Consider the following 27976-nt stretch of genomic DNA (forward strand, 5'->3'; position numbering starts at 1 on the left):
AGAAAATGATAAAAACAACTCTTCTCTCTTTGCTGCAAGCTGTTAAAAACGGGTAAGAACAACTGGATTAGCAGGATTGCAGCCTCTACAAAAGTAACAAGTGTGTAAGGAGGGAGACAGGAGGGAAACCCCAGTTCGAGGATCCTGATTCTGCCTCATTCTTCGATAGCAGTTCTGCAGGGTTTGTTGTAACTCTACAGCTGCAGTAACCTCTGTGCCCCCTTTACAGGAAAACCAACATGACAGGATGTTCAGAAGGCCACACAGACAGCCAAGGGGAGGGAAAGTTCATTTGCACCATCTCCATAGATTTGCTCCCAACTGTTTTTCAGAGCACATAAGGAGTTACCTTCTGCCCTGGTCATGACTAACTGACGCCTTGTCTACACAGGGACACTCAGGAAAGCTAAGGTGACTCAGCTGAAGGTGTGGAGTCAATGCACATTTGTTAAAGCGTGTATGGATGCTCTCATTCAGAAGTAAACTGGCCTGAATTTGTTGAAATTTAATCCTCTCCAAAGAGGAGGCCAATTTCCTCCTGAATGGAAGCATCCATACCTGCTTTAACTTATGCGCGTTGCCTTCACACCGTTAGCTGATTCTCCTTAACTTTCCTGAGTGTCCCATGTAGACATGTTTTATTCTCAGGCAACCCTGATACAGGGCTAACTTGAACTATGGTCCCGTAATGAGCCTGCATTACCTTTCTATAATACAGAGAAAGCATGTTTTCAGCTACCGTCTGTATTGGCTTGTGAGAGGAGATGAATAAGCTCAAAGATTGTGCATTTGGAAGTGTATTTCATGAAACAATTGTTCAGCATAAAATATGCATGCACATCTATAAAGTGGTCTCCTGCGCTTCCCCACCATTGAGGTTCTGTATATCCTAAATAGCACAAAGCAGTGGTTCTCAAACTGGGGTCCGCGACGATACTCCAGGGGGTCCGCGAGTCACATCCAGGACCACCGGCCCTGCTGATCAACTCCTCTCCCTCCCTCCAGTGTCTCTTGCATGCTGCAGAACAGCTGTTCAGCAGCGTGCAGGAGGCGCTGGGAGGGAGGGGAAGGAGCGGGGACGGGGTGTGCTCGGGGGAAGGGACGGAAAGAGGTAGGGAAGAGGAGGGGCAGGGGTGGAGCAGAGGTGAGAAGAGGTGAAGCAGGAGTGGGGCCTTGTTGGAAGGGGCAGAGTGGGGGTGGGGCCCAGGGGTTGAACACCCCCAGGGAAAATTAGAAACCTGGCTTGTGGGTCTGCGAAAAAATTTAAATCAAAATGGGGGTCCTCGGGCTGCTAAAGTTAGAACCGCTGGCACAGAACACATCAGGTGAGCCCAGACATCTGACAGACTTTTTGTTGCTTTGATCCTATTCAAACACCATAACATAGTTATTCTTCTACTAATGAGTCCACTGAAAATAACTGCCTTTAATCTCTTGATGTCCGCACTTCTTAGTTACAAAGAATGGGAAATCCAAGAAAACAAGGGATTCAGAGGTAAATATTTCTTCTGCTTTTACTCACTTTAATAAGCACATATTAACTATCAAATCAAATACTAGTAAACCTTTTCTTTCCCAACATACTAGAACTTCTGTGGATGTAAACTAAAGCACAAGATTTTTGCACTAGTTGCAGACTCCAGTTAAATACACAGACCTACTTTGAATGAACTTCTGTACATTGTTATAACAAGCTGTTTATTGATATAAAGCTCAAATAAAGTCTGAGTAATTCTGTAATGCTTTACCTCTTCTCTTTTTAGTTCAGCTTTCTTCTTGTTTTCCTGAATTACATTCTGACGTGCTAGAACTGCCTCCTCGTGACTCAGTTTCCCTTGTAGCCTCCTACATTCTATTTCAGCCAGCTGTTGTTCCAAATCTTTTTCACGCATCTGTTTTTGCCATTCCAGGAATTCAGATGGGTCATGGGCACCTCGTAGCAAACTTTCAATTCTGGAAAGGAGAAGAAAACCTTTAACTCTAGGTTCCTGTATTTGAACATTTTGGCTATGAGCAAATTCTGCTTTTCAGCTGAAACATTTCTTAAAAAACTTTGAGCAAAACCCATTTACCTGTTTGAGTTACCCCTTCAAACATGGTTGACAGGGCCAGCCTTATGGGTGAGTGACATGGGTGACCACCGTGGGTGCCGTGGTCGGGGGGGGTGGGGGCGCCATGGTCAAGAGGGTGCCAGTGTCCGGGCACAGTAAGAGGCAAGTGCCCACCAGCCAGGCTCCACTCCCCACTTTTGGGTGGTTTCGTTGGCCTGTGCGGTGTCCTGGCTTGGCAGAGGAGGCAGGACAGGTCAGGCCGGCTCTCAGCTGGGGGAGGGGCGGAAGTTGCAGGGGTGTTGTTGCAATTTGTGGCTGAGGAGGGTCTGCTCTCGGGGTGAGCTGCAGAATCCCCGGCAGGCCCAGGGAAGTGCCTTGCAGGGCAGGCTGGGCTTGCCCCGGGCTGTGCCATGCGCTGGTTTGCACTGGGCTGGGGGCGAGGACAGTGCCAGTGGGAGAACTGCTTCTACCCAGTGTCTCCTGTGCTCACCCCAGGCTGCCAGCTCTTGCCAAGGCTCTAGGTGTCAGCTGAGCACTGACAAATTCATAGCTGGAAACCAGACCAGCTCACATATGTGTTAGTATTTTTCAAGATAGGCATTAGACTTACAAAAATGTGTTTAGTTTCTATGGAATATTTGTATGTTGCTGCATGAATTAATTTCACTTGTAATGTCCATATCCCATGCTATACAGTGATATGCAAGTTTTGCTTTATAATTGTCAAAATGCTTGCTCTGAACCTGTGAACCAAGTCAGAAGAAATGGTCCCACGCCCATCAAGAAGGGCTGTCAAAACTAAATGGGCCATTGGGGAACCTCATGATACAAACACTTGGTTAATTTCCCTCTCACACCCATGAAGGTGCTATATGCAAATAAGCTCATCCCATCAGCTTGAATGCTGGAAGGAGGACATAAAGATCACTGACATGAATATTTTTCTTTTTGCTGTTTGGACTCTCACAGGGCTGGAGCTCTGAAACAGAAGCTGAGATCCTCAGGGTCAACCTAAAAGACACACAGTACTGACCGATTACTATAACTCGGTCACCTTTTGGAACCACAGAGTGTAACTTATTTGTGTATATGTGTTTGCCTGCTTTCACCTGTAAATAACTCATTTCTTAGTTAACAAAGCCTTAGTTAATTTACTATAGGATGGGCTACAAGTGTTGTCTTTGGTGTGATAACTTAGATACAAATTGACTTGGGGTAAGTGACTGGTTTCTTGGGACCGGGAGCAACCTGAATATTTTGTGATCTTTGGCATATAGCAACCAACTGTCACAAAGTCCAGCTTGCCTGGGTGGCAAGGTAGGCTGGAATGCCCAAAGGGACTGTCTATGACTCAGTGGTAACACTGTTATAGTGCTTCATGAGTTCATAGTTTTTACTGGGTTGGTGAAATCTAATTATAGAACATGCCACCTGTTTGAGATCTCTGCTCTACCTTTTTGACAGTGTGCCCAGAAGTTGGCACTCAGGGTCATGAACCACTCCACGCAGCGTGACAGAGGGACACCAAAAAAAAGAAAAAAAATAGAAAAAAAAAATCCATGCAGGCATCTCAATGCTGTGCAATTCATGCTTTAGCATAGCATAGAAGTTTCATTCTCTATTTTGATGTAAATTATTCTCAACAATAATAGTGATGGAATTATTGGAACCTTGGCCAAGATTCTCAAAGGTATTTAGTTGCCTAATTCCAATTGAAATCAGTGGGAATTAGATACCTAAATACCTTTGAGGATGTGGGGTCTTGCACTCAAATGAGTGACATCTTTCATTTTGAAGGGGTCACTCATTTTAGTCAGATTTGACAGGTCTGAATTTAATCCTTAGCCTCATTATGTTCACTTCTAAAAGCTTTTGTGGAAGGCTGGAGTCTTTTAAAGAGGTTAATAATGTTTTGCACTAAGCCTGCTAACTCAGGTGGAACATTTATAATATTAACCCAAGATGACAATATTCTAGATTTTGTCTCAGTCGAAATTACTAGTTGTAATGTTATTTATTTCTAGTGAAAGAACACAACCTGCACTGTCCATTCACTCTCTCTTCCTTCACCCCCAACGATTAACAGGTGAACTGAAAACCTAGACTAATGACTACTATGTCCTGTATGGTCATGGAAGCCACTGAGTATTATTACATAAATAGTAACCAGTTTGAGTATAAAATTCTGAGTACAATAGCCCACATTCAGCTCAGATGTAACTCCACTGAAGGTAACAGAGTTACACCAAAAATTATTTGACTTATTTGTGTTCCTTAACAAATACACTATAAGTACTTGAATGGGTACGAACATAATCTGTTTGTATGTATAACTACGTACATGCATGGATGTGTGTGTGTGTAATTACTTACCCAGAATGATGTACTTATGTGTATCTAAAACATGATTATTCATGGCACTTAACAAGTGGGCATTAGCTAGAATGCTCAATTAGAACAGAGTCACATTGTACTCTACCTACAATAAAACAAAAAAGTCTTCATTGCCATTCTAATGTAGTCTTTAATTTCAGTCCTATCTGCTCATTATTAATCATGCAAATTTTCATATGCCTTTAACAGATTAATTAAACTGCAGTTAAACTAATATAATGAGTCTCCCTTAATGTGCTCTCTATATCAAAGGATGTATAAAAAGGAGCTGGGAAATATTATGTACAGAAAGTACCTGCTGAGTTCTTGTTCCATTTTTCGCTGGTAGTGAGCACCTTCTCTTAAGATTGCTGTTGCATTTAATTTAATAGGTACGTTGTCAATCTATCAGGAAAAGGAATGCATATACTATATTTAGCAATGTAAATCATAAATGGACTACAGAAACAATTCAAAGGGTTAAATAAATCAATCCACAGTAATTCAATCACTTTAGATCACCTTCAAGATGAAGTATAAATTTTGCTCAAAGCATTAATCTCACATTCACAATAGATTTGCATGCTCTTCATAAACCACTCAAGCTGTTTAAGCAGTCAGCCAGGTCCCTGAAGTGGATTATAAATTTGTAATCACTCTTGGGCCATGTCAAATCATATAAGGTGTTCACTTCTTTTAATTTTTTTAAACTCTTATATACTCATGTACATGGAAACATTCCAATAGGAAAAAAAAAGATTCCAGTTGATTTGGACAAAGATATGATTGCCAACTGCATCCAACAGAAAACATCTTGTGTGTTCACCTCTGGGAGAGTTGAAAGGAAGGAAGATCACACACATATTCCAGTAACACGTAGAACTTTTCATCTGAGGATCTCAAGTGGTTTGCAAACATTAATTTATTAACTTTAACATATTTCTAGGAGGCAGTATCATTATATCCATTTTATAGATGGAGAAACTGAAGTACAGACTTCATTGACCTTCAAAGTCACAGAGAGAGTTACTAGTACAACTGGGACTACTAGATCCAGGGCTGCTTCAGCATCTCTCTTCAGAGTAAGTATTGCCTGAGGAGTGACGGACAGATAATCCCTAAGGCCTGAGAGAGGCAGTGGAGTAGAGCCACTACGCAGCTTCTTTGCCAGCCAAGGATTCCCCTTACACAAGGGGAATCCTTAGAGGGCCAGATCCAGCTTTACAGTGGCACACAATGGGGCCAATTCTGATCTGACCAGCATACTAGAGAGGCAACACCTTTGAAGTCAATGCAATAGTGTCAGTGTAAAACTGGTGTGAGATCAGAATTGAGCCCACTCCATATAGAAAACAAAAATCATTGATGACACCAGCCAGTTAAATTAAGTCCATTCACAATGTGGATATGGAAGCAAATCATATTAAAATGTATTTTAACTACAAGATAACTGTATTGCTCTGCCAGTCCCTAAAGATGTGCAGAATCACTCAAGACATCCTATACCAACCTTCTGCACAACCAACTGAAATACATAAGCAAAACTGAAAAACACGGTTGTTTCATATTTGAGGTTGATTATGTAGGTTGAGCACAACAGTCAAATGTTGTAATCAGGAAATTCAATAAATGGAGGTGAACAGTGTTTTCCTACAGCATGGGACACATTTTAATAGCCCATCTGTGAAATGTAGTTACCCATCTATTTCTCAGTGCAAAAAAGGTGGGTGCCAAAGTTTGGGGGAGGAGACAGCAACGAGAGTCCTTTCTTTCCTTATACTGGTCTTGCCATCTCTACAGGTGGGTGAGGTAATATCTTTTATTGGGCCAACTTCTGTTGGTGAGAGAGACAAGCTTTCGAGCTTACACAGAACTCTTCTTCAGGGGTGGGAAATGTACTCAAGAGCGCAGAATTCAAAGATAGTCTATATTTTTTATATTGTATTGGTTTTAAATTGAAAACATTCACTAAAATATGTGGAAGTTATTATGCTTTTGGAAACTGCTTGTTTATTCCCCCTTCATGTAGTATATGGAGTTCCTGTAGATTAGACAGAAAAGTGGTCAATATCCTGAACTGAAACTGATTATGGGGACAATATTTTACCTAGAAATGTTCCATCTCCAGTTTAATAAATAAAATTATGATTGAATAAAATGCACTCTAAACAGCCAGAATACACAAGGATTAGAAGATTTGTGCAGATATGTACAAAAAAGTATCCAAATAGATTTTTCTATTGCATATATTATCAGTGAATACCTGATTTCACATTACCCCTTTTCTATCATGTCATTCCTTCCCCCTTATCAAGTAGGAAGAAGGGGCTGCAAACTTGAGTAATTCTTGTGGAAAAAATCATATTCAATATTTTCACCTAATGAACACACTATTTTTCACCCCAAACCAATAAATATGTAGAGAACCGGATCTCCTGTGAGCACAAGGCAGACTGAGCCAGAGTAATGAGCCATTTGTACAGTCTCACTGCTTGCAGTGGAAAGAAAGAATAAAGATTTTGTAACAGCAGTGGTTAATCATTTTTGTCTGCATGGCAGTTTCAATGTGCCTGACTGAGACTAGAAAATGTTTTTATTGTACAATGGATGTTCTCACAAGAAGGTAAATGAACTATGGTAAATTGCATACTGACCCTAATCTATTTAAATATTATACAATTTGATTATTTTGAGATGGACTTTGTGACCTGATTTCTAACATATTGTACACACATTCCTCCTAAATCTTCTCAGTTGTCTATTGGGAGGTGAAGGATGAATGGGAGTGGGTGTGGGAAGTAGAATTTATTTTAAGACTCAAACAATATGCTTATCTCAGCTATGAAAGTTTTATAGCAGCTCCCTGAAAGCCACCTAATCAACCTTCAAGGCAAATGCGTTTGGGTGAGATAAATACGACTATGCCACTGGAAAAGATATGAACAACTATTAAAAATGTCCCTAATCAATTTAATAAGACACTGGATCCATATTTTTCTTTTATGCAGCTTAACCAATGGGTTTAATTCCCACAGGCCAACACTCTAGCTGATAAGTTTCAATATTTTAGATTGTCTGAGAGGGAAGTGTAACAGACACAGACTTCAACAGAGTCCAAATTACAGTTGGTCCAGTGAGTGTGTTAACCGAGGAAGGAGTAGGGGTCTTAATATTATACAGCACTTTAAAAACAAATTGGACATATCATATCGGGCCGCACTTTTAAACAGACTTATTAATGTAATGTCAGTAAGTATAGTGGTGGTATTACTGTTATTGCTGAACACTGTAAGTCATCAGTGTCTGATGTGGTTTACAAATATTTTCCAGAAGCCAGATTTTCAAAGGGGGAAATTGGAATCTAGATGACCTCACAAATAAAATATGTAAGCCTGCTGTAACTAACTATCCATTTGTGATTAGTTAGCAGATCTGCACATGCAGGTGATCTGAGGGAACCATAAGTGCATGAACCTCTGTTGTATGTGCAACACCACCCGACTGGCCAGCTTCTGAAGCCAATGGAGTTATTTGAAATTTGTACTGGTGCAACTGGGATCAGAATTTGGCCCCATGTACTGCTAAAACATCAGTATCAAAAATTGTTCAATAAAGGTGAGCAAACATCTATTTCCTTAGACTATGGGACAAATTTCCCATTTACACTAACAGTGAATCTGATCCTGAGACACTCTGTTATTTTGATTCAGCTGTTTTGGTATGATCTTGATGATTATGAAAGATGCCAGACAGAAAATCCTGGGGACTGAAGTCTTTTGTTATCCACAGGGCAATCACAGCTCAGGCAGAGGCAATGCACGCTGCCCAATGCTGTCTTACTATCTCTAAGGGTGTGTCTACACTTCAAGTTGGGGTGGTGATTTTCATTGAGCTAGCAAGCTAAAAATAAGAGTGTAGCCACAGCAGCACAAGGGGCTAGCCACCCCAAGCCTGAGCTCATCTGAGACCCTAGACACATACTCAAGGTGGATAGCACATCCTGCTACTTGCACTACTGAAGTCTCAGCAAAGAGGCAATCAGTGTTGTGGGTTTTATGCTTTAGATACCTGTTTAATGGAAACTACACAACAGACCAAACTCATTTCACACCAAATAGTCATTTCCATTGCTCATTCTTTAGGACCTGGATTTGAACCAGTGACCTAGAGGTGAAAGGCTCTATTGCCCAGCCTCTGCTAATCTCCTGAACTATCCCATTCCCATGGCCATAGGCCTTGGTGTAATACCCTTGATTACAGAGGAGTTGTATCAATTTGCACCAGTTCCAAATCTGGTCATGACTTTCAGTCCACACTTTTCAAACACTTGTAACATCTGTATATTCTAAATGTTACTCACCTTGCCCTGGATCTTTTGAGCTTGGAACTTCGTTTTATTCTTCATAATGCCGGATATATACTGCAAGTCATCCAAAAATTAATTTTCATTTCAGAAATAGATATTCAAATACTCAGGAAAAATCTTATTAAATTGTATCTTGAATATTATTCCCTTTGGAAGAGCAGATGTGATTATTGAGGACTAGATACTGCAATCATAGCATCCTTAAATCTTGTTGTGCATGCCAAACTCATTGAGAGTTCTGCGTAACAAATAATTGCAGAACAGGTCCCCAGAAAAATTATTGCTGATTACTATGAAATGAATTTAGATGGCTAACATAACAAAATAATAAAGTAATATTGTTTGCTACAGAAATATTGAATATGGAATACTACCAAAGGCCACTAATATAGTCAGTTCTTAAGATGTGAGTTTTGTGAAGATAAAGCAGGATATCAAAGGACATTTCATGAGATTATTAAGTGTATGTGGAATTTTGACAATGACAGGGAACTTCATTCTATGCTGCTAGCTACAGATGCTCAAATGAAGGTGTTTGGTGATGGGCATGGTATAAATGATACACAGATATGATACTGCAGTGATCACATTACATGAATGGGCATGATCCTACAGCTGTAAATCAGGAGTCATCTAATCAAACAGAGCTGCTTTCACTATGCTGCTGTGTACCCTTTCAATGTAATGGAAAACTGCTCTGTTGGATGAGAGAACTGCTTGAGTGGCAAGGGAAGTTGCTGGAGCAGTGTTAAGGTAGGCAGGTAAGAGGGGAGGGGCAGCAGCAGGAGTACTGGGGTGAGGAAAAGGGAGCCAGTGGAGAACTTTCACAGTGAATGAAGCACAGTCCAGGATCTGTGCATTATATAAAATAAAAACATCCACATTTCAAATTGCAGGGCTTTAATTCTACCTGGGGAATCTGGTGTCAAGCTAGACAGGCCTTGATTCTTATAGTTTAGAAGGTCACCAGAACCCCTTGATGGAATGATAGTATCATACTTCCTAACTCCAAATACAGAGAGATCCTTTGAGTACTTTGATAAAAAGTGATTAATGTGTATAAAAACACACGATAGTTGTTTTTTAATTTACCAATTTTGTTTAACTTACACCTCTCGGGGCTTTTTTCTCAGGCTTTATGGTTGCACACCTGAACTGGCTAACATTTGCTTCCAGCAGCAGTTCCTAAAATCAAAACAATTATTTTTTTAAGTATGGTGAATTTTAAATTCTCCACTGAGAAATTTAAAAACACCTTTTTTCGATGTAGCAAATTGAGGCAACCATTAAAACACAGAACTCTAAATATTTAAATACCAAGTGAAAATATAAATGATTGGAGCACAAAGCAAATGGTGTACAAGAACTATTCTTATATGGTCAAACATAATTTGCAACAAGCCACAACAAATTCTCAAAAGGGATCATAGACAAATAAACTTCGTGGGTTAGACAGTGACTACAGAAAAGAAAAAACCTCTGAAGGCAGAGGCTTAATCAGGACATTCAGGTGAATGAAGAAAGACACAAGGATGGATTGGAGCAGCAACTTTTATAAATGTAGCATGGGGGAGCGGAGCTGTCTGCCTTATTGTCCCGGTCTCTCCAATACCAGCCTTTTAAGTGGGTCTACTGTGGGGGCTACAGAGCTCCATCCACATAATCCCTAATTCGGGGTAGACTCCCCTTAGCCTACCTGTAGGATTCAGTGACCGCACTCTTCTGAATCCTCTCACACACATACCACTCATGTGGGGAAACAGAGGGTACAAGAATGGGGGAATCTCAGTCTGTGAAGACTTCAGGTCTTCTCGTTTCCAATAGAATAAGGCCCAATAGTGAAATGTCAGGTCTCCTTTACTTCTGGGAGCCAACCCTTTTGAGCTGCACGTTGCAAAGAACTAAACATTCCTACTGAATTTCTATGCTCTACTATTATTTGGGTTATCTGTGCCTCCATGATGCTGTGAGGAAGGCAAAACGCTCCCCACCAACCCCCTGCTAATCTGGCCTGAATGGGAACAATTCCTTCTTGACCCCAAAACAGGGTAATTGGTCAGACCCACAGCATCCTAAAAGCACAGTTCCTATACTACAACTACACAGGAGGAGGGTGGGGCAGTCAAAGGGACAAAGGGATCCAAAACACTCAGGCCAAGGTTTAAAAAAAATGTGAGGGGTGGAAGAAGTTAGGCTCCAATCAGCTCCCATCTTCCTTTGGTTGGCCAATGGGCAATGGAGAGCTCCTGGAGGAGAGTGGGCCCAGGGGGGCTGTCATAAATATAAAGGGAAGGGTAACTACCTTTAAATCCCTCCTGGCCAGAGGAAAAAACCCTTTCACCTGTAAAGGGTTAAGAAGCTAAGATAACCTCGCTGGCACCTGACCAAAATGACCAAGGAGGAGACAAGATACTTTCAAAAGCTGGAGGGGGGAAAACAAAGGGTTCTCTCTGTCTGAGTGTTGTTTTTGCCCAGACCAGAGCAGGAATGCAGGTTAGAACTCCTGTAAAGGGCTAATTTTACAGAGGTGATTCTTTTACTTTTTCTTCAAGTAAAATTCTTTTAAGAACCTGATTGCTTTTTCATTCTTCTGAAGATTCAAGGGTTTGGGTCTGTGTTCACCTACGCAAATTGGTCAAGATATTTATCAAGCCTTCCCCAGGAAAGGGGGTATAGCGTTTGGGAGGATTTTTTTGTGGGGGAAAGACGTTTCCAAGCAGGCTCTTTCCCTGTTATATATTTGTTAGACGCTTGGTGGTGGCAGCAATAAAGTCCAAGGGCAAAAGGTAAAATAGTTTGTACCTTGGGGAAGTTTTAAGCTGGTAAAAATAAGCTTAGGGGGTCTTTCATGCAGGTCCCCACATCTGTACCCTAGAGTTCAGAGTAGGGATGGTACCTTGACAGGGGCCCACCCCTGCATTCCCTTGCGTGTGCTCCCCCTCCTTTTGGGGCTGTCTTCTTTACTGTAGTCAGGGGCATGCACAAAGGGGGGCAAGCAGGGGCACGGGCTGCCCAATAATCATCTCCACCACTGCCCCCAGCTTCTGCTCTGGCCCCCCGCCCTGGAATTCCATCTCTAAAGCCCATTCTCCCACTTTCTGCCACGGTGGGAGTCAGGCTGAGCGCGGCTGAAGGGATGTGCCTGGGAAAAGCACTGTAGCTAGCACTCCCGCTGAGCCCTGTCCCTTCCTTGCTGCAGCATCCAGCAAGTGTTTGGAGCCCGCCTGGGGTATGTAGACGGGAGCTGTCAAAGCAGAGAAAAAACAAGCTGCTTTCAGTTTCAGCTGCTTTCTGGACTTCCTTTCCAAAGGAAAAAAAAATTCCTTTTTAAAATCTGTATTTCTAGTTCAAAAAATCTCAACTGGATCTCAAAATGATTTCAGGTTAATCCCACCACTATGCCACCATGCCAAGGTTCCTCCCCCACTCTGAACTCTAGGGTACAGATGTGGGGACCTGCATGAAAAACCTCCTAAGCTTATCTTTACCAGCTTAGGTCAAAACTTCCCCAAGGTACAAAATATTCCACCCGTCGTCCTTGGATTGGCCGCTACCACCACCAAACTAATACTGGTTACTGGGGAAGAGCTGTTTGGACGCGTCTTTCCCCCCAAAATACTTCCCAAAACCTTGCACCCCACTTCCTGGACAAGGTTTGGTAAAAAGCCTCACCAATTTGCCTAGGTGACTACAGACCCAGACCCTTGGATCTTAAGAACAATGAACAATCCTCCCAACACTTGCACCCCCCCTTTCCTGGGAAATGTTGGATAAAAAGCCTCACCAATTTGCATAGGTGACCACAGACCCAAACCCTTGGATCTGAGAACAATGAGAAAGCATTCAGTTTTCTTACGAGAAGACTTTTAATAAAAATAGAAGTAAATAGAAATAAAGAAATCCCCCCTGTAAAATCAGGATGGTAGATATCTTACAGGGTAATTAGATTCAAAAACATAGAGAACCCCTCTAGGCAAAACCTTAAGTTACAAAAAAGATACACAGACAGAAATAGTTATTCTATTCAGCACAGTTCTTTTCTCAGCCATTTAAAGAAATCATAATCTAACATGTACCTAGCTAGATTACTTACTAAAAGTTCTAAGACTCCATTCCTGGTCTATCCCCGACAAAGACAGACTATAGACAGACCCACAGACCCTTTGTTTCTCTCCCTCCTCCCAGCTTTTGAAAGTATCTTGTCTCCTCATTGGTCATTTTGGTCAGGTGCCATCGAGGTTACCTTTAGCTTCTTAACCCTTTACAGGTGAGAGGAGCTTTCCCCTGGCCAGGAGGGATTTCAAAGGGGTTTACCCTTCCCTTTATATTTATGACAGGAGCTCAGGGCAGGCAGCCGGGCTGGGAGCACTGGGAGGATGGGTGGGGAGCCCAGGGAATGCAGTGGGGGCCTGGTGGTTTGGGGAGACAGCGGGGCCCAGAGGAACTGGGTGGGGGGGGGCAGTGTTTAAAGTGCCCCTCCAAAAGTAGTCACATTGAAATCCCTGCACACGCCCCTGATTCTGGTCCAGTCAAGGCTCCTGCCCATTGAGACAAATGGGTGGCATTTTTAGAAACCCATTTGGAAAGAATGCACCTACTGTACAAAAAAGTGCACCTACTTTACTGCACCATGACCTAGCCCTGGATATGTTTCCCTCACAATCCCTAAGGAGATGGAGCCAAATGTTAAAAAATTTAGTTCCATTTCTGTGTGCATGGGCAAGTGCATTAATCAGCTTTCAATGCATGAAGTCAACACGAATTTTCATCCTTGATGAAAAACTTGTGTTAGGGCCCTTATTCTGCAATCATCTCTCCTGGGTGGATGCCTGAATGGAGCCCCAGTGACTTCGAAGTTCATTGAAGGATTGGAGCCTTAGTTGAAAGCCCCATCACCGCATATAACACACAATTACCAGTGTTTGTTTCCACATTGTAAGCAAGATAACATTCCTTTTCCTGCACTGGTGGAGTGGGGTAGTTGAAGAGAAGCCTTGGTGCCAGGGGCTGCTCCAAGAGGCACAAGTGTCTGAGTAGCTCCAGCTGAACCCATTTAAAGGGGACAGCACATATAATGATGCAGCCCCAGAAGTGAAAGGAGCACTCCGGCTTTTCCACTGGCTCTGAGTGATGATGCTAAGCTGGACATGTAGCATCAGCCCTGAGATAAAATGCACAGGGAGAGGCTCCTGGTGTTTTCACTCTTTTCTAGAGTTGCTCTGATACATCAGTCACATGTGCAATTCTATGACCGTGACATTTCCATATGCATCTTTCTTTTCAGGAGCCACAATTTCAGCTTCATTTAGTGAACAGTCTGAGGAACTGACCTTTGTGAATGCTTTAAATGCCTTTTATGCCATTTCAGAGTGACAAAAATGGCTGCTACAACAACTTCACTTTCTGCTGTGGCTTTCCGTTGTGTTGCTTGCATTCATGCATCTGCTCCACTGGAGACTGTGGCTGTTAGTTAAGTGATTCTACACTTATCTCAGACTCTTGGTAATCCAGATAATGTGCTTTGTTTCTTTCCCCTTTCAATCTTTCCATATAATGTGTACTAAGCATGTACATTCTGCACAACACAGACATAATGAAAGGATACAAAATAAAGTAATACTGCTGGAAAGTGAAGAACCTAAAAGTAACAGATGCTTATAATGAGATGGGGCAACAAAAGGGCAAAAGGAAAGCTTGACCCTAACAAAATATGTAGGCAGTTCAGCATATTCTACATACAGGAACTGAACCAAATGCAACTTGCACAAGGACATGGAGAGGCTAGTACAGTGATAAATTGTCTGGTATCAGTCAGTGAAAACTAGAACAAGGCATTTGTGGAATGCAGGTGGGAGAGTACAGATAAAAAGATGTAAAAAAACCAGACCTTTTATCAAGCTTCTAAAGCACCTCTATATGGGGATTGCATTGTGGGAGGTCTGATGGGAGAGGGAGCTATCACGTAATTTCCTTCCAAGGAGAGAAAGAGGAAGACAGAAATCTGCCTTAAATCTAATCAGAGCTGACTTGTTTAATAGGATTCATTTCAAAATCAGGATCAGTTCAAATAACCAGAGCAGATCAAGTGTCAGGGCCCTTTCCAGGCCTTCCCTCCCACTTCTCTCTTAACACACAGCGCCTTGAATTCTGCTGCTTTCCTAGTCATGATGATCTCCTACTCTCAGAGCCTGGTCTGGGGAGGAGCTCCCAGGTATGTGCAGCACCAAATACTACAGATGAGTCAGGAGCTACTGAGATTTTTCTGTAACTGGATGATGCTATGAAATTATTTCTCAGGTAGGAAACAGAAATTATGTCAAATTTTTAAATGCCTTAATGGTTAATTGCACACATTGACTATCTGTGTGTCCTATGCGAGCAAAGGAGTAGCTTCTCCTGGATCTCTGTAGGGTTCCACAGAGCTAGTTAAGTTCCCCAGTGCCCCCCTCCACATGGCCAGAGGGAACAAGCAGGGCTTGGAGGAATACCCCAGCCATGCACCCTGACTTCTTATCCCTGGAGTCAGGGGAAGCAGTAGATGCAATGCGGTGTCGGAAAGGCCACTAATACCTCATTATAGTAGGGCAGAGCAGAAGCAGTGGGGTGCAAGTTCCTTCATGTCCTCTCCTTGGAGAGTAGTGGAGAAGCAGTGGGGAATGCCCCTCAAACTACTCAACACAGTAGGAGAGAAACTTTCCCCTCAATCCCTCTGTGGAGCAGGAGCCAGGTATGGGGGAGGCAAGAGCCTTCACTGGGCTATCTGCAGTCCGTAAACACCTTCACAGGGTCAGTGCAGATGGAGGGGGGAAACAACATGGCACTGGGCACTGATGTAAGAACAAGTATGTAAATGGATTTCAATGTGGTAGCCGTGTTAGTCTGTATCAGCAAAAACAAACAATGAGGAGTCCTTGTGGCACCTTAGAAATGAACAAATTTATTTGAAGCAATCTTGATTGGCTACATTAGGACAACATCACGTGGCTGCTTCCACAAGCACTACCCTTTGTAACCGTACTGCTATTATTTGTGTTGCAACAAACATTGAGTAGAAGATGGTCTCTGCCCTGAAGAACTTACAATAAAATAGACAAGACAGACAAAGCATGCGGGAAAGGGATAGAAGAAGCAGCCTTCATTGCTCCAAAACAGGGGGTGGCCCAGCAGCTGCAGAAGCATTTTTGCATTGGATAGAGCCCTAAAGCTCTGAAAACTGTAACTTACATCAAAGAATAAACAGATGCTGGAGAGGGGCAATTAAAAATAAAATCATGCTACACTTACCTCTGCTCTTCTGCGATTTCTATACTTGATTTCCTGCAGGTGCTGTTTTTCCTTTGGAGGTTTGTAGGTGCTCTGAGGAATCTATATTAAAAAGGCAGAAATTTCTGTAATACAGGTATGAAAGACTGAATGTTTCAAACAATAAATCTGTGTGTGTGTGTGGGGGGGGGCATTTATCCCTAATGAAAAACTACAGCCATTATTTAAAAAGTAGTGATTTCTTTTCTATTAGTGCCATAAAATGAATAGTAAAGTTTTAGGGGTGAATGCATAAAAGGGATAGATATCCACCAACCATCACTATTTGGCTGGGGCTGTCCAGGCCTTGTCAACCCTGTTCCAGGTGCTTTCAGCCAAAGGAGCTGTGAACACAGTTTAAAAAAAAAAGTCCATCTTTGCCAGGCGAAAGCCAAAGGAGAAAGAAATCCTATGCTTGCTCCCCCGTGCCTCCCACAAAGTGAAAAGGGGAAGATCAACCTGAAGTTGCCTTTAAGGAGAATCAGGCCAGCTGTCCTCTCCTACATACTTCTTGCTCCACTATACTTCTAGATAGGGTTTGCCAGTTGTGGGTATAGAATTGCTTGGGGGTGGAGGATTGAGAGGGTCCTCACAGCAGCATTCACAGGTTTAGAGAGGTAGTCAGATCTTGGAATGTGGGCCAGTAAAACATCCAGGAAAGGGTTAAGGTCTACCTGTCTGCCACATGACCCAACAAAGGGTCTAAGGAAAGGGCATGTCTGGTATGGGTTGGCCTCTGAGGACTGCTGTGGGAGAGGTGGAAGAGACTGGGCCATGCCCCCTCTCCGCTCTGGCCAGAATAGGTCACCAAATGGATGAAGGCAGAGGGGAGCAGCATGTAACCTTCTAATGGATTATGTAATAGGTGTGCTCCTGGAGGCACAATCTCTCCTAAAGCTCCCCTAGTGATTGTGAAATTCTGTACTACCTACAACACAGACCAGTGCCTTAAAGGCACAGTATGGCCCTAAATATTAAGGGACAACTGGACAAATGGTTTGTAAGGTATCAACTTAATTTTATTTAACCACTCAGAATTATACACACAAGTAGTAATGTTTTATACTGGATGGAAATGAGGCAATTTCAGTGCCTTGAGAACATAAACTAGGAGCGGGGGAGCAAGATGGGAAGGGAATACAAACTATACCTAGTGATCAGTAAACTCTTCTCAGCTTTGGCAGTGACCATTCATGTATTTCCTTAAAAATTAAGGTTGTGAGATGGACAAGGATAGGGGTAGTGTTATGTGTATTGTATTAAGAGCTTCTGTTTTGACACAAGATTCTAGAGTTTATGTATTACATCATCAATATATTACCAGACAGAATCTTGCATGTTAGCCAGGTGGATTTGTTTATTTTGTTATTATTTTTAAGAAAAAATAGACAGTTAAAGGGACAAGGTCAAGGAAATATATAAAGAGTGGGCTAAATATGGCCCTGGTCCTAATATGTACAACTCCAATGGAATTACAAGAACTTTTATCTGGGCTGAATGGGGCCTAATGCATTTCAATGTATACATTTTAATTCTAGACAAACCTAAAAAATGTTGTGTAATAATTTCACCATAAATAGTACTAATATTAAAGGAATGGATTAGATTACACTATAAATCATGGCTGGGATTTTCAAAGAAGCCTTGGGGATTTAGGTATCCAAATACCATTGCATATTAATGGAAGTTGAGCCCCTAGCTCCCTTCTGTGCCTGTGAAAATCCCAACTGAAACCGCTTTCTTTCTGGAAAGCCATATCTGCAATGGCTGGGGGTGTGTAAATGAGGAGGGAGACAAGCAATTATAAACCTTTGGCCATGAGGTCACTTTTTTATTTGCAGCAGTATACAGAGTGAAACAAGAGGCGGCCTATTTCTCTCTGGGCCATCCTTTGATGCACAGCCACCCATCACACACTAGCCAATTCCAAGGGTGTGGGCCCATATTCCTAGCCTATACCCTGCAGTCTGGTCTGACTGAGGGATCAACCACGTTTGCTGCAACTTCAAAAGAAATATCATGGTTTCAACCTAGGTTTTAAGAGGACCCTAGTCCATATCAGCAAACTAATAGACAATTCAACATGATTATCATTCTCTGTTTTGGAGGGCTCCAGGATCTGAACTAGTGGTTGTGACAATGGGGTTAAAGGTTAGAATCAAAACTCATTTTGCAAGTTATGTCCGGAAGTTAGCGCAGTGTTTGCTCATACTGTGACAAAGATATTAGACTCCCCCTTTCATGAGCACTTAAATTTGGCAGACTTGATCTGAATTTAAATAAAATCCAATATAATCCTTGCACCTCACATGATCTTCAATACATGTGAGTTAATGCAAAATTACTCTCAGGGAGACTGTACAATATAAAGGTGACAACAACAGGATTCATTCCTACACTGAGTAAGTGATTAATAAAATGCAATTTTTCAGAACCTGGTATTTGTAGAATTAATGGGATTTCACACTGAAACCACCAATGTGCTACCATGAAATTGCACTATTACCCAAAGATGCAAAATGATTTTTGTAAGCATTCAACATTTGTATTATTAAGAACCTAACGTGCTAATAAAAGGCTATATATAATGCCCAGAGCTATAGCCCTAAACTCAGTTGCCTACAAAACTAAATGTAAACCATGGAGTCTTTATTCAGTGAATCATAGCAACCTTAGCCCAAATCCTGTTTACTTTAACCAAACACCACTACTGAATGTGTGTCACTCCAGAATTACACCAGTGTGACTGAAATTAGAATATTACCCAATGTGACTGCTTAAGTTAGAAAAGCAAACAGTCAGGCCTTCAAGAGAACCTCTACACTCATTAACATATTAAATGCTAACCATTAACATTAAGGTACACCACAAACCCACATAACAGGCAATGAAATTCCATCCTCATGGATGATCTGCAAATCTAGAGTTGGTTATGCCTATGTTGCAATTGCTGGGAGCTTTGCCATTTACTTTGATGGGGAGCAGGATCACACCCATATATTTTTTATAAAAAAATTACAGTTTGAGGGTTTATTTCCAATATGCACCTGTAGATCCCCCAAGGCAGAATAATCTACACATTAAATGGGCTGGCAGCAACCTGTTAAGTTACACATTCAAGGGGCAAGGAATAAACTGTTGCTTCATAAAAAAATCCCAATTTTCCCAACAATTGTAGGAGCCACCTTTTTGCTACCCTTTCCTTGCCTTGCTATAGAAGAGTATCTATGACATGCTTAGAAAATACCAATTACATCGATTAAAAACAATATGAATTATTTTCTACAAATTTAGCCTTCAATTCAGAACACCAAAGTGTTTCCTGTTATTCCATCAGTGTTGGTAGGTTTTCTTCAATCATTTTAGATTCAGATAACTTCAGGGAAGAGACTGTTAACCATATACTATGGTTGAGTACAAAACACATACAACTTAACATTTTCCAAAGAATAAAAACCACTCACAGGTCGACGCTTTTCCTGTAACGGTATTGGCTCAGGTATCGTTATGGCTCGTGGCTTAGGGGTGGTCAAATCAAATTCCTTTGGCTTTGTGACTGTCGAAGTCTTTACAGTGGTAACACGATTCGCTAATTTGTCAGCAAGTTGCTTGATCAGTTGTTCTATTTTTGGCTGCCATCTTTAAAAAAATACTTTTAAATCTTATTTTCACTTTTTCTCTTATACAAATTCATAATAATGCAGTATCTGAAATTGTCCATGACGCAAATTTGATAATACTTTGGCTCTGTTTATTCCCTATTAACTGAACTGATCAATTGATTTGATTAATGATTAGTGGCACAGACTGTGGCACTCAAAATGTTACTTCACTTCTTGAACAAAAGTTAGTCTATTTCTAATAAACTGTTTATCTGTGTGAAACAACTGTAATTCATGCTGACTAAACAAGCACATTGCAAGTTCATTTTATAGCAGTGTCAGACAGCAAGTCAGGGAGGCAGTTATGGTAAACAAAGTAGGTACCGATGAAAGAACAAAGACAGACAATGGTCTAAGTAACATTGTTCATAATATTATCTGACAGAGCGAGTGTATCGCTAGCACAATCTCATTTAATCAAAAATTGGAAGGACAGGAATAATTTGCTTGAGTAAATAAATCCCTCAAACAAAAAAGTGGAGCTGGTGGGACATCCAACATGGTTTGGGTTTTTTGTTTTGCATTATTTGTGATTATTATATCAGAATTAAAACGTTCACAGCTTAAAGCCAAATTCTCCTCTCAGTTACACTACTGCAAACCCCACCAAAGTCAATGGGGAATACATTAATGTAATTTGAACCTATACTTAAAACAGACATATTAGTATCCCATACATAAACACTCAGGTCTTGAATATTGAAGGTTTGCATTACTTTGGGAGTCTCATGCAATCGCTTAACTGAGACGTTGCCTTCTTGGTATCACAAATTCTTCAGAAGCCAATACTTAGCCATCTCAGTCTAGGCACTCAGGCATCTATCTCGTGCCAAAGACACAGTAGGATCCTCAAACTACACATTCCCCCACATGGCCTAATCTGGTAGGCATGCTCTGAGCATGCCTAAACCCACACAAAACAGCTCCAAGAGAAGTCTCCCCACCCCAACTTTTAACCCATGGTTAGGGCACTAACCAAGGATGTATTGGAAAAGTACATAGACAGGCAACAAAAATTATTAGGAGTACGGAACAGCTTCCATATGAGGGGAGATTAAAAAGACGGGGACTGTTCAGTTTAAAAAAAGAGAAGACTAAGGAGGGGATATGATAGAGGTCTCTAAAATCATGAATGGTGTGCAGAAAATGAATAGGGAAGTGTTATTTACCCCTTCACATAACAGAACTAGGGGTCACCCAATGAAATGAATAAGCAGGTTTAAAACACACACAAGGAAGTACTTCTTCACACAATGCACAGTCAACTTGTGGAACTTGTTGCCAGTGGATGCTGTGAAGGCCACAAGTATAACTGGGTTCAAAAAAGAATTAGGCAAGTTCCTGGAGGATAGGTCCATCAATGGCTATTAGCCAAGATGATCAGGGACATAACCCCATATTCTGGGTGTCCCTAAACCTCTGACTGCCAGAATCTGGACAACAGGGGCTGGAACACTCGAAAATTGCCCTGCTCTGTTCATTCCCTCTGAAGCATCTGGCATTGGCCACTGCTGGAAGACAGGATCCTGGGCTAGGTTGAAACATTGGTCTGACCTAATATGGCCATTCTTCTTTTTTTATGAACTTAAGTCTCCCTTGCTGCATCTTGGAGGAGAAAGCACTAACCATTGGTCTAGAAGGTATTCTGGGGTAGGTCTCTCTCAGTCTCTCCTGTTGAAACTGCTCTACTGTGTATAAATAATTTAATTTACATTGAAACAGGGGGACTGGTACCTGGGTCCCCCAGAGACCACTTGGTGTCCTAACCACTAGACTATAGAATTATTCTCACACCTCCGCTGGCCCAGTGCATATTTAACTATTTATATACCAGGAAACAGCTGCAGCAGGAGAGATTAGGAAAAACCTGCCCCAGAATATAGAATCATAGAATCATAGAATATCAGGGTTGGAAGGGACCCCTGAAGGTCATCTAGTCCAACCCCCTGCTCGAAGCAGGACCAATTCCCAGTTAAATCATCCCAGCCAGGGCTTTGTCAAGCCTGACCTTAAAAACTTCCAAGGAAGGAGATTCCACCACCTCCCTAGGCAACGCATTCCAGTGTTTCACCACCCTCTTAGTGAAAAAGTTTTTCCTAATATCCAATCTAAACCTCCCCCACTGCAACTTGAGGCCATTACTCCTCGTTCTGTCATCTGCTACCATTGAGAACAGTCTAGAGCCATCCTCTTTGGAACCCCCTTTCAGGTAGTTGAAAGCAGCTATCAAATCCCCCCTCATTCTTCTCTTCTGCAGGCTAAACAATCCCAGCTCCCTCAGCCTCTCCTCATAAGTCATGTGTTCTAGACCCCTAATCATTTTTGTTGCCCTTCGCTGGACTCTCTCCAATTTATCCACATCCTTCTTGTAGTGTGGGGCCCAAAACTGGACACAGTACTCCAGATGAGGCCTCACCAATGTCGAATAGAGGGGGACGATCACGTCCCTCGATCTGCTCGCTATGCCCCTACTTATACATCCCAAAATGCCATTGGCCTTCTTGGCAACAAGGGCACACTGCTGACTCATATCCAGCTTCTCGTCCACTGTCACCCCTAGGTCCTTTTCTGCAGAACTGCTGCCTAGCCATTCGGTCCCTAGTCTGTAGCGGTGCATTGGATTCTTCCGTCCTAAGTGCAGGACCCTGCACTTATCCTTATTGAACCTCATCAGATTTCTTTTGGCCCAATCCTCCAATTTGTCTAGGTCCTTCTGTATCCTATCCCTCCCCTCCAGCATATCTACCACTCCTCCCAGTTTAGTATCGTCCGCAAATTTGCTGAGAGTGCAATCCACACCATCCTCCAGATCATTTATGAAGATATTGAACAAAACCGGCCCCAGGACCGACCCCTGGGGCACTCCACTTGACACCGGCTGCCAACTAGACATGGAGCCATTGATCACTACCCGTTGAGCCCGACAATCTAGCCAGCTTTCTACCCACCCTATAGTGCATTCATCCAGCCCATACTTCCTTAACTTGCTGACAAGAATACTGTGGGAATATCCCAGAGTCCAGTGGTGAGAGAATTCTCCAGAGCAGGGGGAAACAAGTTCATATCTCTTTGCACCATCATGTAGAGAGATTAACTGAATCCAGCTCCCCCACATCCTGCGTGAATGCTCTAACTACTGGGCTAAAAGTTATAGGGCACAGGGTCGTAACACCACTTCTGCTCCAGCATTTTTGCAAGATATGAGTTAGGTGCCTAACTCCAGCAGAGGGTTCTAAGTCTCTTTGAAGGGTGAGGTTTATGAGCCACCCCCCTCCTCAGCCTTTCCTATTGGCTAGCTTAGGTGTTCTGGCGTTTGTGGATCCCCTTCTTAGACACTGATCTCTCCCCATTCACTGTATACGGAGTCTGGGCAGCAAACTCAGGACTGTGGATTCCACTGGATGGCAAGGCACCTAAGTCCCTTTGTGGATCTAGCCTGCCGTGCAATCCAACTCCCATTGAAGTCAGTGGGATTCTTTCCACTAACTTTAGTGAAGCTGGAGCAGGCCCAGTGAAAGGGAAACAAAAGTACATTCAACACATTTGAAGCTGCCAAGTTTATTACTCGTGGTTACACTTTCAACCCTTTGATGCAAATTTCAAACCCACTGGCCAAATCGGGTGGTTGGATGCACCTGAGCAACTCCCATTGACTTTTACGTGAGACACATACACTTATTGAGAGCAGCAGGGCGCTGGAACAGGGGGGCTAGGAGGACATGGGCCCCCCCACTTTTTACCAGCCCTAAGGGCGAGTGGGGGGAGGGGCAGAGAAGAGTGAGCAGGGAGCGGGGCCTTGGGGGAAGAGATGGGGAAGGGCCTTGCGGGGAAGGGGAGGTGTGGGGGGTGGGGCCACGGTTCAGGTGCCAGTGGCCCTTCCATTTTTAAGAAGCTTCTGCCACCCCTGGAGAGCACAGCCATCAGTATTCATTGCTATGTAATATCTACTAGATATTTCTAGTTTATGGGCCTAGTCCTGCACTCCTTATTCAGGCCAAGTGCCTGTTGAGAATTTTGCCTCAGCAGAAGATAGGAGCTCAGGATCTACAGTACGAAAAGAGGGATCAACACTTGGAACAGATGATACAGGGACTAATGAAAACAATGCCTCTGAATCTCATAAAACTCAAGTCTTTTACAGTACTCTAACAGTGTATGAAGCACCCTCAAAGAGGGTGTAAATTTAATTTATGTCCATTTTAAGGGCCCTTTGCACTGAGTGTAAATGACAATCAGGCTCAGTGGTCTTACATCTAATGAAATACTAATCCCAGATTTAAAAATATTTATAAAAATCACTGGAAGCAGCCATTGTGTTTTGAATTACTGTACTGGGGATGGAATGGGCCAAATTCTGCCAGCACACACACATCTGCAACTCATACTGACTTTACTGGAATTGTGTGTGTATTTCAAGACAGAATTTATACCAGTGTGTTTACTACTTTGCCTCCACCTAAACAGTGTTTTTTTAAATTGTACTGAATATAACAACTGAGTTAGATGATGGTTTATACTCTGTATCAGTGGAACCAGCTGGTATATGCTTAGCCTAACAGAGTTTGGCCCTGTGTCTACATGTTAGAACCGCTGTTGAACTTGGACAGCCCTAGAGTCCTGACCCAGCAAAGCACTTAAACATGTATGCAATCTCAATCATGAGAGTTGTATCACTGAAGTCAGTGGGATTAATCATGTGCTTAAAGTTTTGCTGGATCAAAGCCTAACTTTAGAAGAAAGAAAAGGAGTACTTGTGGCACCTTAGAGACTAACCAATTTATTTGAGCATGAGCTTTCGTGAGCTACAGCTCACTTCATCAGATGCATACCGTGGAAACTGCAGCAGACTTTATATATACACAGAGAATATGAAACAATACCTCCTCCCACCCCACTGTCCTGCTGGTAATAGCTTATCTAAAGTAATCGTCAGGTTAGGCCATTTCCAGCACAAATCCAGGTTTTCTCACCCTCCACCCCCCCACACAAATTCACTCTCCTGCTGGTGATAGCCCATCCAAAGTGACAACTCTTTACACAATGTGCATGATAATGAAGTTAGGCCATTTCCTGCACAAATCCAGGTTCTCTCACTCCCTCACCCCCCTCCAAAAACCCACCCCCATACACACACAGACTCACTCTCCTGCTGGTAATAGTGGTCAGTTTGGACGAGCTATTACCAGCAGGAGAGTGAGTCTGTGTGTGTATGGGGGTGGGTTTTTGGAGGGGGGTGAGGGAGTGAGAGAACCTACACAGACTCACTCTCCTGCTGGTAATAGCTCGTCCAAACTGACCACTATTACCAGCAGGAGAGTGAGTCTGTGTGTGTATGGGGGTGGGTTTTTGGAGGGGGGTGAGGGAGTGAGAGAACCTGGATTTGTGCAGGAAATGGCCTAACTTCATTATCATGCACATTGTGTAAAGAGTTGTCACTTTGGATGGGCTATCACCAGCAGGAGAGTGAATTTGTGTGGGGGGGTGGAGGGTGAGAAAACCTGGATTTGTGCTGGAAATGGCCTAACCTGACGATTACTTTAGATAAGCTATTACCAGCAGGACAGTGGGGTGGGAGGAGGTATTGTTTCATATTCTCTGTGTATATATAAAGTCTGCTGCAGTTTCCACGGTATGCATCTGATGAAGTGAGCTGTAGCTCACGAAAGCTCATGCTCAAATAAATTGGTTAGTCTCTAAGGTGCCACAAGTACTCCTTTTCTTTTTGCGAATACAGACTAACACGGCTGTTACTCTGAAACCTAACTTTAGAAGATAGTTGTTTGACTCTGATTTCAATATTATATGTTCCAGTTTCTTTTTCTGGGTTGGTGAAACTAGCGTGTAACATCTATGAGAGAACTTTTCTTAGAGCTAAGTAACTCACTTATGGATAAATTAAAGGGTCTGCCCTGCTCCCACTGAGGCCAATAAGAGTTTTGACATTGACTACAATAGGAGCAAGATTGGACCACATGGTTTTATAAACATAGCAAATTGCAAAGAAATATATTTTAAAGCAAACTGAATTTTCAGGAGGACCTTTTTCCATGATGTCACCTTTAAACTTTCAAATATATTGAATATTTAGTACTTACCCTAGCAATGGATCAATCCAGTTCTCTTTTACGTAAAGAGAATCATATATCTGACTCCATTCATCTTTTATCCATGTACTCAAATTCAAGACACTGAAGAAGAATCTAAGAAACTAACAAGAGATTACTTCTTTCAAATTTGATGAACTGAAGAATTGAGTTACATGCAATATTTACATGGAGATTACACAGATTTTCTTAGAAACACTGCTGCAGACTTCGCTTGTGTATTACACTACAATTGTAATTAATACACACCCCAGTATTTGTAGGTGCATTTCAGTTTTGTTGCAACAACCTTATGTCCTGAAGCCATACCTTGTGCGATATCAATAAGTCCTAAAATCTTTTTATGGACCTGAAAAACACCCCCATGTTCATAGTATGATGATGTTTTGATGCAGTGTGACCTTGTTTTCAAATTACTGCTTGTTAAAACATCACAATACTGGGACACAAGTTTGTGTCTGGAAAAAAACTGGGTACTGTAAAGAAATGATTCTAGTCTAGTAAATCTAGCTATACAAGAAAGATGACTAACACAATTAATTTTCTGTTCCCATTGAACTAGAAGATTGAAATTTGGCACACGCACACATTGTGGGCCTCCGAATACTGGAAAAAACAAGATCTAACATTTGAACTTCCACTTTTCTATTGGAGTTCACCAAAAGGTCATCAGCCTTTCTATAGAATTTTAACTATTTAAATAGCCTTTTGAACTAGAATCTTGAAATATGGTACTCTCATTCATTATGGGCCACTGATTTCAGGATAAATTCCAAATCTGAACTTTGACCTTTCCATTACAATTCTTAGAAATGAAAAGATTTGCCTGACAGTGAGTGTGGAAAAATCTTGTGAGACCTTCACTTTGCTAACTATAGGCCTGACAGGACCATTTCCAAGGAAGTACCTAAGGATTAGATCTCATTTTTAACTATAGCACATCTTAGCCTGTACACTACCACATCATCCAAATACCCTAGAGCATATTGGCTGGGGGGCTGAAGAACCTAGTCCATCAAGCTCTGGAAAACCACAGGCACTCCATTCAGCCCAAAAAGGCCTGGTATGAAAATGAAACCCTAGGGCAGAGGTAGGCAACCTATGGCATGCATGCCAAAGGTGGCATGCAAGCTGATTTTCAGTGGCTCTCACACTGCCCGGGTCCTGGCTACCGGTCTGGGGCACTCTGCATTTTAATTTAATTTTAAATGAAGCTTCTTAAATATTTTAAAAATCTTATTTACTTTAAATACAACAATAGTTTAGTTATATATTATAGACTTATAGAAAGAGACCTTTTAAAAACATTAAAATGTATTACTGGCATGCAAAAACCTTAAATTAGAGTGAATAAATGAAGACTTGGCACACCACTTCTGAAAGGTTGCCAACCCCTGCCCTAGGGTATGGATAATGTTGTTTTATTTGTGATTCTCATTTTGGTGGAATACTTTTTGTTAGCTCTACAGCAATGAGATATGTTTCCTCCTAGCCAGTCTAGCAAATCATTCTCTCTTGTGGCAAAATATCTTGTTCATCTCAGTCCTTTTTAGCCTTGGAGACTCAGGATTGGGGCAAGGCAAATCCTTATTGGTGGCACAGGTCCTGCTACTCCTCTCCTCAGTCAGTCCCTTGTGCTTGTTTTCCTTCCCTTCTGGGGAGCAAGTGCAGCCTCCTTACTGGGAAGATTTGGTGTCGTGTCTTGTCACAAACAGCCTACAGACAGCTTCCCTACTCCCCTCACTCTCCCCCTCCTACCACTCAGGGGAGGGTTTAAAAAGGTCCCAAGTAGTTGGAGTCAGCTGAACCTAATTGGTTCCCTAGCAACCCCTTTTCCAGCTGAACCTTATTGCCCCATAGTTCTCTCTCCTCAGTGGATAGGGAGGGGCCTTTTAAACCTCTGGGACTAATTACTACCCCCCTTTTGTAGCTGTTTGTCCTGGGTTTACCACACCCTGCGTATGGGGAAATGTAGGATCCTCCCCTGTGGAATCAATAGGTCTGATTCGCTACTACTTTGCATCTTATATTGTCATTACATCTGTGCAAACTGGATGTAAAACAGTACCATCTTAGCACAGTAACATTTTTCACCCATTTTGCACAGGTGTAAATGTC

The 27976-nt window shown here is 42.2% G+C and overlaps 1 protein-coding gene across 1 annotated transcript in view; it reads right to left on the reverse strand.

Annotated features, from left to right (window-relative positions):
• Positions 1–27976, reverse strand: part of CFAP99 (cilia and flagella associated protein 99) — a 76059-nt gene that overhangs the window by 37296 nt on the left and 10787 nt on the right. The window contains exons 4-10 of the mRNA XM_077816180.1: positions 25850–25962; positions 19557–19731; positions 16075–16155; positions 9901–9975; positions 8785–8844; positions 4741–4829; positions 1749–1953 (exon numbers count right to left, since the gene is read on the reverse strand). Coding sequence (XP_077672306.1) covers positions 1749–1953; positions 4741–4829; positions 8785–8844; positions 9901–9975; positions 16075–16155; positions 19557–19731; positions 25850–25962 — 798 coding nt within the window. The remainder of the gene's footprint in view (positions 1–1748; positions 1954–4740; positions 4830–8784; positions 8845–9900; positions 9976–16074; positions 16156–19556; positions 19732–25849; positions 25963–27976) is intronic.

The sequence above is a fragment of the Eretmochelys imbricata genome, chromosome 4 (assembly GCF_965152235.1).
Source record: "Eretmochelys imbricata isolate rEreImb1 chromosome 4, rEreImb1.hap1, whole genome shotgun sequence".
Taxonomy (NCBI): Eukaryota; Metazoa; Chordata; order Testudines; family Cheloniidae; genus Eretmochelys; species Eretmochelys imbricata.